Source organism: Bombina bombina, chromosome 10, assembly GCF_027579735.1.
Source record: "Bombina bombina isolate aBomBom1 chromosome 10, aBomBom1.pri, whole genome shotgun sequence".
Classification (NCBI taxonomy): Eukaryota; Metazoa; Chordata; class Amphibia; order Anura; family Bombinatoridae; genus Bombina; species Bombina bombina.
Window position 1 is genome coordinate 29,186,766 of NC_069508.1, and position 12,317 is coordinate 29,199,082.

The 12,317-nt window shown below is 39.6% G+C and overlaps 1 protein-coding gene across 1 annotated transcript in view; it reads right to left on the reverse strand.

Moving 5' to 3' along the window:
• Nucleotides 1–442: 442 nt before the first annotated feature.
• SELENOF (selenoprotein F) overlaps nt 443–12,317 on the reverse strand; it is a 54,869-nt gene continuing 42,994 nt past the window's right edge. The window contains exons 4-5 of the mRNA XM_053693914.1: nt 3,852–3,901; nt 443–2,480 (exon numbers count right to left, since the gene is read on the reverse strand). Coding sequence (XP_053549889.1) covers nt 2,349–2,480; nt 3,852–3,901 — 182 coding nt within the window. The 3' untranslated portion in view covers nt 443–2,348. The remainder of the gene's footprint in view (nt 2,481–3,851; nt 3,902–12,317) is intronic.

Genomic DNA, 12,317 nt, shown 5'->3' on the forward strand with positions numbered 1-12,317 from the left:
AATCACAAAAAAATTATTTGGACTATACAGTCCCCTAAGTAACACTTAGGACATTATAGGCAAGGGTTAACATTTTATAGAACAGCATGCACAATGAGGTAGTGGTAGGGTACAGGCATAAGGACAGGAGACAATAGGGCTGCGTGTCATACAGCTGCTAAGATTCCCAGAGAACATGATTTTCAAAGGGGTAAGATTTGTATATTGTGTTTCTCTAAACATTGTTGTACTGACTAAGGGAACTGCCAGATATTTTTTTTAATAAATGTATGATTGTTTTTAGGAGGTGTGTTATTTCTTTCAGAGTCAGTCTACTGGTTAGATTGCATCACTTGGAAAGAATGGGTGGATCCAATCAAGAACCGTTTTGTTTTTATTTTGACAACTAGAAGTTCAAGAATTTCTCACCTCTCACAAATAAAAGCACAATGATCAAAAAAACTTGAAAAAAAAACCAAAACTTTATTTCATTTTAACAATGTTTTCCTTCAACAATATCAATTCATTGTACTCATGTTTAATGCAATATAGCAAGACATTGGGGTATATCACACAGGACATCAGACATCCACAAGCCCCGTAAGGGTTTTCTGTGCAGTCTTCACTAACGTGTCTCACCCTAATGTGTCACGTCTAATGCAGAGAACAGAGTCCTTCCATCTTCACAAACAAAATCATTCCATACAGGACACCGATACTAGAAAAAGCAGCGATACAAAATGCATATGAAATCAACAAACACAAAAGACAGGGTAGCATTCACCAAACGCTTGACACATTTTGGGAATAGCGCCAATACCATTTCCAGATGAATAATAATAATACCGTCCTGTATATATTTTTAAGGTCTCCAACAAACATTAAGGCAGTATAGTAATTGCATTTGATGAATGTTACCCTGTGTTTTGTGACTAGTACCCAGATTCCTTACATTACCAAAAGCAAGGTACAAAAGGCATTGTTTTAATCTCAGTGATTATGATAAAAAAAAAAAAAAAAAAAAAAAAAAAAATCAGCTAAAAAACTTCTTCACCCTCCAACAAGTCAAAATCCCGCAATTCTTGTGCATTTTATTACAATTTGTGTAAAATAGTTTCTAAGACTTGAAATGTGTGATAATGCGCACTAATGTCCGTAGTTACAAGCGGTTCTCTCTAGATTTGCTGGTGTCAACATAAAGCTGAGATAAACAGGATCCATACTCAAGAGTTCTTGTCTACATTGTATGTATTGGTTGTTCTATACCCTTGCTAAAAACAAAAAGGTTCCCCATTACGCTCCCATTGCTATAGCAGGTTTCAGGACGTATAAATGAGATATATATATATATATTTATATATATTTATATATATATTAAGTTTTACAGATGAGAAGGGAATCGTAGAAGCCTAAAGTCTAAATTAGATTCTATAAAAGGGTAATGACACCAGCTACTTCATGATCATTTGTATTAAAAAGAAAACACAAAAAAAACAAAAAAAAACCCAATCATAAAGAATCCTTCAATAAATACATATACCCTAATGTACTTATGTACCTTGCAGTACCCTCCTTACTGATGTATTTATATACCTTGTGGTACCTTACTGATGTATTTATGTACATTGCGGTACCCCTAGTGATATATTTTTAAGGCCAAGCACAATGGTAGATCTACCATATAATATAATGACTTTAAAATGGGGCAGGAGAAACATTAGTACCCACATTTTTACAATTATAACATTAACTACATCAGTGTTTTCCGTCTGGATACTGTAGCAATACTTTTAAACCAAAACCTGTATATATCAGTGGTTGCCCCTACATGAACAAACAAGTATAATGTCATCTTCAAGATGTTTAGGTCATAGACGGTAATGAGAATACCAGTTTAAAAGTCCAGACACACGCAGCTACCTTACACGGGTGGTATATAGCTAAAGTTTGCTGAGCTGCCAATACCACTTCAGTCCAGTTTGGCTTACAATTAAAACCTTTTCATATTTTCTGCAAACCAATAAAAATTAAATTATCTTTGGAATGTGGCTCTTTTCAATGCAATATTAAGAGAGGAAAACCAAAAAGAAAGTAGATAGCTGTACTAGGATTTTCAAAAGGGTTTTAAATGAAGAGAACAGGCTTCCAAACCTGGGCTGTACAGGATCAAAAGATTAACCCCTTGGTTGCCAGAGAAAGTAGCAACAATTTGCTGAAGCCTTCTGTGGTAACCAGGGGGTAACAGGCAGGGGAAATAGTCACTAGTTCACAAAATCTTACCCATTACAAAAACAGCACAATTGTATCATTATAAAAAGGTCTCTATACAATTCATCAACTGCTAGTGACAATTTCCATCCCGGATGAGTTTATAAAAGATCTAATTTTTCACTTAAGAACTCTTCCACGCTGTCAGTGTTCCACTTGAGAATGCTTAGTTCTTCAGAAATGTTCCCATTGTCGTCCAGGAGCTTCAGAACAGGATCAGAGCCGCGAACATACTGCAGAAAATAGAATTTATTTATTTTTATATGAGATCAAATCATAACTCAAACATGTGGATTAAATGTCAAACAGCGTCCGCTAGAAAGGAATCTTACGCTTGTGTGAATCTGAAATAAAGTATTGTGTAAATAGAACTCGGTTTCCATAAACTTTAGTCTGCTTTCTTTATTGTTTCTACCCAAAAACTACATCCTCAAAGTTTTACTCTGTTCCATCTAACATAAGATGTATCAAAATGTATTACAGCACTTTTTTTTTTTTTTTTTTTTAAAATGTGAAGGAAAAAAATAAATAAAAAAAAAATCTTATTAGAGAATGTAAATTTTAATACTAGCAACACCCCAACTCTGTATTTATCACCTTTGTGGGGGTTAAACACACAGTTAATATACTTTTTGGGAACTGCAGGGAACTGTGTTCTGAGCAGAAATTGCTGCTGATGGTACAACCCAGCTGTGCAATTAACACTGCTGATTGGGTGACCGTTAGTATCAACTTGGGACCAGCAGTGCTATGCGTGTCCCAAGTGGCACTTTAACTATGTGTTTAAGCCCATTTGTGAGTTAGGGCATCTCTAGTTATGACCCTTTACTTATTTTATTTCATGCTAAAAAATATTCTGAAGTAGGTTAAATAGGAACGTGATTTCTAGCATTTTGGGCTCATTTTAAAGAGAATTTTTCATAATAAAAACAAAGCAATGCCATGTAATGACATTTAATTTTGCCCGATTTTCTCATAATTAGAGTCTACAGTACAGAAGTTTGTCTAACCCTGCGACATGCTACACAAAAAAAAGAAAGAATTCCGTTAAAAAAAAGTATTTGCAAAAAGCGTATAGACCTAGGATTAACATTATCTACATACATTGCAGATTCCAGTGATAATATTCAAGTAATTATATCTTTACCTCATTGTTAATGTCCCAAATTGTTGGAATATTATAAGTGTCCCCCCTCATAACAGTGAGAAAAAAAAATGTATTTGCAAAGGAAGTCACTGAGTTGCTTAAAGGAATTTACAAAAATCTGCAGTTAAAAAGGGACACAAAACCCACATTTTATCTTTCATGATAAAATCGTATGCTCGATCTAAACCATAAAAGAAAAAATGTGTTTCATAGCCCTTTAAAAAGGGAGCAGTGTAAGTTTTCTTGGGTGCGCAAATATGAATTAAGTTTTTCAGGGGACTCCCCCCACAATTTTATGTTGGTTTATTTTTTATGTTGCTGGAGCTGCACCGTTATCTACCCCAGCTCTGTGGGTGTGGTCTTTGCCAGTGTTTAATCTGTTCCTAGACACGCACGTTAACCGGGATTTCAAGTTAGTTTAAAAGCAGTTTAAGACACGGAATAAATGGTGCTATACCTTAATCTGCAGGCCCTTGAAAAGCTTCGGCTTGTCACTCCTGACAAAAGCTAGAAATGAAAGAAAATCAGTTAACTCACTGGAGAAAGAGAAAACATGTTAGACATATACAGTGTAATTTACATGAGCATGTTCAGATTAAAGGGATATAAAACCCAATTTTTTTTCCTTTTACGATTTAGAGAGAGCAGCAATTTTAAACAACTTTCTAATTAACTCCTATTATCACATTTTCTTCATTCTTTTGCTATCTTTGAGAAAGCAGGGAATGTAAGCTTAGGATTCAGACCAGCTCCTAAGCTTTCATTCCTACTTTTTCAAAGAAAGATACCAAGAAATAAAGATACCCAAGAAAATTTGATAATAGGAATAAATGTAGAAAGTTACTTAAAAACAGAATTTATGTTTACCTGATAAATTACTTTCTCCAACGGTGTGTCCGGTCCACGGCGTCATCCTTACTTGTGGGATATTCTCTTCCCCAACAGGAAATGGCAAAGAGCCCAGCAAAGCTGGTCACATGATCCCTCCTAGGCTCCGCCTACCCCAGTCATTCGACCGACGTTAAGGAGGAATATTTGCATAGGAGAAACCATATGTTACCGTGGTGACTGTAGTTAAAGAAAATAAACCATCAGACCTGACCAAAAAAACCAGGGCGGGCCGTGGACCGGACACACCGTTGGAGAAAGTAATTTATCAGGTAAACATAAATTCTGTTTTCTCCAACATAGGTGTGTCCGGTCCACGGCGTCATCCTTACTTGTGGGAACCAATACCAAAGCTTTAGGACACGGATGAAGGGAGGGAGCAAATCAGGTCACCTAAATGGAAGGCACCACGGCTTGCAAAACCTTTCTCCCAAAAATAGCCTCAGAAGAAGCAAAAGTATCAAATTTGTAAAATTTAGAAAAAGTGTGCAGTGAAGACCAAGTCGCTGCCTTACATATCTGATCAACAGAAGCCTCGTTCTTGAAGGCCCATGTGGAAGCCACAGCCCTAGTGGAGTGAGCTGTGATTCTTTCAGGAGGCTGCCGTCCGGCAGTCTCATAAGCCAATCGGATAATGCTTTTAATCCAGAAGGAGAGAGAGGTAGAAGTTGCTTTTTGACCTCTCCGTTTACCAGAATAAACAACAAACAAAGACAAAGTTTGTCTGAAATCCTTAGTAGCTGCTAAGTAAAATTTGAGAGCACGAACTACATCCAAGTTGTGCAACAAACGTTCCTTCTTTGAAACTGGATTAGGACACAAAGAAGGCACAACTATCTCCTGGTTAATGTTTTTGTTAGAAACAACTTTTGGAAGAAAACCAGGTTTAGTACGCAAAACCACCTTATCTGCATGGAACACCAGATAAGGAGAAGAACACTGCAGAGCAGATAATTCTGAAACTCTTCTAGCAGAAGAAATTGCAACCAAAAACAAAACTTTCCAAGATAATAACTTAATATCAACGGAATGTAAGGGTTCAAACGGAACCCCCTGAAGAACTGAAAGAACTAGGTTGAGACTCCAAGGAGGAGTCAAAATTTTGTAAACAGGCTTGATTCTAACCAGAGCCTGAACAAAGGCTAGAACATCTGGCACAGCTGCCAGCTTTTTGTGAAGTAACACAGACAAGGCAGAAATCTGTCCCATCAAGGAACTTGCAGATAATCCTTTTTCCAATCCTTCTCGAAGGAAGGATAGACTCTTAGGAATCTTAACCTTGTCCCAAGGGAATCCTGCAGATTCACACCAACAGATATACCAAATTATGTGGTAATTTTTCTGGTTACAGGCTTTCAGGCCTGAACAAGAGTATTAATAACAGAATCTGAGAACCCTCGCTTTGATAAGATCAAGCGTTCAATCTCCAAGCAGTCAGCTGGAGTGGGTCGAACGGACCTAGAACAAGAAGGTCTCGTCTCAAAGGTAGCTTCCATGGTGGAGCCGATGACATATTCACCAGATCTGCATACCAAGTCCTGCGTGGCCACGCAGGAGCTATCAAAATCACCGACGCCCTCTCCTGATTGATCCTGGCTACCAGCCTGGGGATGAGAGGAAACGGCGGGAACACATAAGCTAGTTTGAAGGTCCAAGGTGCTACTAGTGCATCCACTAGAGCCGCCTTGGGATTCCTGGATCTGTACCCGTAGTAAGGAACTCTGAAGTTCTGACGAGAGGCCATCAGATCCATGTCTGGAATGCCCCACGGTTGAGTGACTTGGGCAAAGATTTCCGGATGGAGTTCCCACTCCCCCGGATGCAATGTCTGACGACTCAGAAAATCCGCTTCCCAATTTTCCACTCCTGGGATGTGGATAGCAGACAGGTGGCAGGAGTGAGACTCCGCCCATAGAATGATTTTGGTCACTTCTTCCATCGCTAGGGAACTCCTTGTTCCCCCCTGATGGTTGATGTATGAACTTGGCCCTCGCTAGCTGAGGCCAAGCTTTGAGAGCATTGAATATCGCTCTCAGTTCCAGAATATTTATCGGTAGAAGAGATTCTACCCGAGACCAAAGACCCTGAGCTTTCAGGGATCCCCAGACCGCGCCCCAGCCCATCAGACTGGCGTCGGTCGTGACAATGACCCACTCTGGTCTGCGGAAGGTCATCCCTTGTGACAGGTTGTCCAGGGACAGCCACCAACGGAATGAGTCTCTGGTCCTCTGATTTACTTGTATCTTCGGAGACAAGTCTGAATAGTCCCCATTCCACTGACTGAGCATGAACAGTTGTAATGGTCTTAGATGAATGCGCACAAAAGGAACTATGTCCATTGCCGCTACCATCAAACCTATCACTTCCATGCACTGCGCTATGGAAGGAAGAGGAACGGAATGAAGTATCCGACAAGAGTCTAGAAGTTTTGTTTTTCTGGCTTCTGTCAGAAAAATCCTCATTTCTAAGGAGTCTATTATAGTTCCCAAGAAGGGAACCCTCGTTGACGGAGATAGAGAACTCTTTTCCACGTTCACTTTCCATCCGTGAGATCTGAGAAAGGCCAGGACAATGTCCGTGTGAGCCTTTACTTGAGGAAGGGACGACGCTCGAATCAGAATGTCGTCCAAGTAAGGTACTACAGCAATGCCCCTTGGTCTTAGCACCGCCAGAAGGGACCCTAGTACCTATGAGAAAATCCTAGGAGCAGTGGCTAATCCGAAAGAAAACGCCACGAACTGGAAATGCTTGTCCAGGAATGCAAACCTTAGGAACCGATGATGTTCCTTGTGGATAGGAATATGTAGATACGCATCCTTGAAATCCACCTTGGTCATGAATTGACCTTCCTGGATGGAAGAAGTGTTCGAATGGTTTCCATCTTGAACGATGGAACCTTGAGAAACTTGTTCAAGATCTTGAGATCTAAGATTGGTCTGAACGTTCCCTCTTTTTTGGGAACTATGAACAGATTGGAGTAGAACCCCATCCCTTGTTCTCCTAATGGAAAAGGATGAATCACTCCCATTTTTAGCAGGTCTTCTACCCAATGTAAGAATGCCTGTCTTCTTATGTGGTCTGAAGACAACTGAGACCTGTGGAACCTCCCCCTTGGAGGAAGCCCCTTGAACTCCAGAGAATAACCTTGGGAGACTATTTCTAGCGCCCAAGGATCCAGAACATCTCTTGCCCAAGCCTGAGCGAAGAGAGAGAGTCTGCCCCCCACCAGATCCGGTCCCGGATCGGGGGCCCGCATTTCATGCTGTCTTGGTAGCAGTGGCAGGTTTCCTGGCCTGCTTTCCTTTGTTCCAGCCTTGCATAGGTCTCCAGGCTGGATTGGCTTGAGAAGTATTACCTTCCTGCTTAGAGGACGTAGCCCTTGGGGCTGATCCGTTTCTGCGAAAGGGACGAAACTTAGGTTTATTTTTGGTCTTGAAAAGACCTATCCTGAGGAAGGGCGTGGCCCTTGCCCCCAGTGATATCAGAGATAATCTCTTTAAAGTCAGGGCCAAAGAGTGTTTTCCCCTTGAAAGGAATGTCAAGCAATTTGTTCTTGGAAGACGCATCCGCTGCCCAAGATTTTAACCAAAGCGCTCTGCGCCACAATAGCAAACCCAGAATTTTTTCGCCGCTAACCTAGCCAATTGCAAGGTGGCGTCTAGGGTGAAAGAATTAGCCAATTTAAGAGCACGAATTCTGTCCATAATCTCCTCATAAGAAGAAGAATTACTAATAATCGCCTTTCCTAGCTCATCAAACTAGAAACACGCGGCTGCAGTGACAGGGACAATGCATGCAATTGGTTGTAGAAGGGAACCTTGCTGAACAAACATCTTTAGCAGACCTTCTAATTTTTTATCCATAGGATCTTGGAAAGCACAACTATCTTCTATGGGTATAGTGGCGCGCTTGTGTAGAGTAGAAACCGCCCCCTCGACCTTGGGGACTGTCTGCCATCAGTCCTTTCTGGGGTCGACTATAGGAAAACAATTTTATAAATATGGGGGGAGGTACTAAAGGTATACCGGGCCTGTCCCATTCTTTACTAACAATGTACGCCACCCGCTTGGATATAGGAAAAGCTTCGGGGGGCCCCGGGGCCTCTAAGAACTTTTCCATTTTACATAGTGGTTCTGGAATGACCAGATAATCACAATCATCCAAATTGGATAACACCTCCTTAAGCAGAGCGCGGAGATGTTCCAACTTAAATTTAAAAGTAATCACATCAGGTTCAGCTTGTTGAGAAATGTTTCCTGAATCTGAAATTTCTCCCTCAGACAAAACCTCCCTGGCCCCCTCAGACTGGTGTAGGGGCCCTTCAGAAACCATATCATCAGCGTTCTCATGCTCTACAGAATTATCTAAAACAGAGCAGTCGCGCTTTCGCTGATAAGTGGGCATATTGGCTAAAATGTTTTTGATAGAATTATCCATTACAGCCGTTAAATGTTGCATAGTAAGGAGTATTGGCGCACTAGATGTACTAGGGGCCTCCTGTATGGGCAAGACTGGTGTAGACGAAGGAGGGGATGATGCAGTACCATGCTTACTCCCCTCACTTGAGGAATCATCTTGGGCATCATTTTTACTAAATTTTTTTATGACATAAAATACATATAGTTAAATGAGAAGGAACCTTGGTTTCCCCACAGTCAGAACACAATCTATCTGGTAGTTCAGACATGTTAAACAGGCATAAACTTGATAACAAAGCACAAAAAACGTTTTAAAATAAAACCGTTACTGTCACTTTAAATTTTAAACTAAACACACTTTATTACTGCAATTGCGAAAAAGTATGAAGGAATTGTTCAAAATTCACCAAAATTTCACCACAGTGTCTTAAAGCCTTAAAAGTATTGCACACCAAATTTGGAAGCTTTAACCCTTAAAATAACGGAACCGGAGCCGTTTTTATATTTAACCCCTTTACAGTCCCTGGAATCTGCTTTGCTGAGACCCAACCAAGCCCAAAGGGGAATACGATACCAAATGATGCCTTCAGAAAGACTTTTCTATGTATCAGAGCTCCACACACATGCAGCTGCATGCCATGCTGTCCTCAAAAACAAGTGCGCCATACCGGCGCGAAAATGAGGCTCTGACTATGATTAGGGAAAGCCCCTAAAGAATAAGGTGTCTAAAACAGTGCCTGCCGATATAATCATATCAAAATACCCAGAATAAATGATTCCTCAAGGCTAAATATGTGTTAATAATGAATCGATTTAGCCCAGAAAAAGTCTACAGTCTTAATAAGCCCTTGTGAAGCCCTTATTTACTATCTTAATAAACATGGCTTACCGGATCCCATAGGGAAAATGACAGCTTCCAGCATTACATCGTCTTGTTAGAATGTGTCATACCTCAAGCAGTAAGAGACTGCACACTGTTCCCCCAACTGAAGTTAATTGCTCTCAACAGTCCTGTGTGGAACAGCCATGGATTTTAGTTACGGTGCTAAAATCATTTTCCTCATACAAACAGAAATCTTCATCTCTTTTCTGTTTCTGAGTAAATAGTACATACCAGCACTATTTTAAAATAACAAACTCTTGATTGAATAATAAAAACTACAGTTAAACACTAAAAAACTCTAAGCCATCTCCGTGGAGATGTTGCCTGTACAACGGCAAAGAGAATGACTGGGGTAGGCGGAGCCTAGGAGGGATCATGTGACCAGCTTTGCTGGGCTCTTTGCCATTTCCTGTTGGGGAAGAGAATATCCCACAAGTAAGGATGACGCCGTGGACCGGACACACCTATGTTGGAGAAATTGCTGCTCTCTCTAAATAATGAAATTAAACATTTGGGTTTCATATCCCTTTAAATATTATTAACCTGTTAAGTTTGGTACAATATTTAAAATGTATTTATTTTCAAACAATTCATAAAGAGAAAAACAAAATTATGCTTATCAGATAAGGAGAGTCCACGGCTTCATTCCTTATTATTGGGAAATACTGAACCTGGCCACCAGGAGGAGGCAAAGACACCACAGCCAAAGGCTTAAATACCTCTCCCACTTCCCCTATCGCCCAGTTATTCTGCCGAGGGAACAAGGAACAGTAGGAGAAATATCAGGGTATAAAAGGTGCCAGAAGAAAACACAAAATTTAGGGGACTACTTATCGGAGAAACACGGACAGTGGACTCTCCTTATACAGAAGGAAATTAAATGATCTGGAAAGCTTAATTTATGTTTTCCTTCTTAATATAAGGAGACTCCACGGCTTCATTCCTTACTGTTGGGAAACTTATACCCAAGAGGGACAAAAAAAAAAAAAAAGGCGGACCCTAATCTGAACCTTGCAAAAACATCAAACTTGTAGAATTTAGAAAAAGTGGACCAGGCCTTACAAATCTGATCCATAGAGGACTGGTTCTTAAAGGCCCAAGAGGAAGCCACTGCTCTAGTAGAATGAGCCGTAATCCTCTGAGGAGGTCTATGTCCCGCTATTTCATAGGCTAAGCGGATAAGACTCCTCAACCAAAAAAAAGCTAAGGAATTCGAAGAGACCTTCTGACCTTTACGCTTCCCAGAATATGCCACAAACAAGAAAGTTTGTCTAAAATCCTTAGTAGCTTGAAGATAAAAAAAACTTCAAGGCGCGAACCACGTCCAAATTATGAAGTAAACGTTCCTTCAAATAAGAAGGATTAGGACACAAAGGAGGAACATATGAAAACAGTTCCACCTAGGTGAAAAGTCCAGCAGTAAATGGACCGAGATGATAGAGATAAAATGTATCTTTATTGTAACAAAAATGATAAAAGTAGCTGTGACTAAATCACAGAAAGTAACGATACCACAGCCATCTAAATTACTCCAAGTGGAGAAAATATGTACATAGGGTAAGTATAATACAGTACATCGATCATTTTGATATTAATTATTTTAATCTAATACTACTCACTACTTATTGATGTTATAGGGAACAATATAACATTATAGCACATAACCCTTCGAACAGCATGGATAGCTGTGTTGCTTTTTTCTTTTATTTATTTTTTTCTTATGTATTCATCTAAATGATTCACATAATATACTTTTATTTTAGGTTTATATACTGTAAATCATTTAGAAGTTCTATATGGAAGTGATCTACATTAACACTGTGCTATAATGTTGTATTGTTCCCTATAACATCAATAAGTAGTGAGTATTTGATTAAAATGATTAATATCAAAATGATCTATGTATGTACTGTATTATACTTACCCTATGTACATATTTTCTCCACTTGGAGTAATTTAGATGGTGCATAACAATGTGATCCATATAAATGTTACGCTACTATGCTGTTCTGTCTTTATACCATTACCAAGATGCTAATTCATTTTATTTGAGATCAATGTCAACATAGTGTCTTTGTTTTTTAGTTTTTTATATACGTTTAATCATTTTTTACACTGTTCCTATGTTACTACATTTGATCCGGTCTGATTATGCCAATACTTTAAGCTATGACGCTTCAAAAGTGGTTACTATGTGTGGCTAAATCAAATAACGACTTCTGATTGGACCAAAAGAGTTTTTAACACCTGAACAGTTAACCCATTACTATCCCTGACGAAGTGCTGTAACGGCACGAAACATGATGGATGTTCAGCCACTACGTTGTTAGGTTGACTCAAATCTGTCTGTGGAATCATTACTTTTTGTGATTTAGTCACAGCTACTTTTATCGTTTTTTTGACTTCTTTTCACCTAGGTGGAACTGTTTTCATATGTTATATATTTTTTAGCAGTCTCTATTAGGCCCAACACCGCTACCAGCAGTTAGTAAAACACTCCCCCCCCCCCAACTGGATATCTATATCTACGACATATCGCTTGTGAAATAGCATAATTTTGCTACGCCTATGATACACTGGAATCAAGCGATCGCCAATGCATGCAGAGAGAAATACAGCCCCTGCACGAAAAGGATCCGGGTGAGTGAGTGTTTCACTTTATCATATATTGGTCTTCCTAAACTGTTTTACATTGCAATAGACTGTCTTGCTATACACTTGGACTGGCCTATTG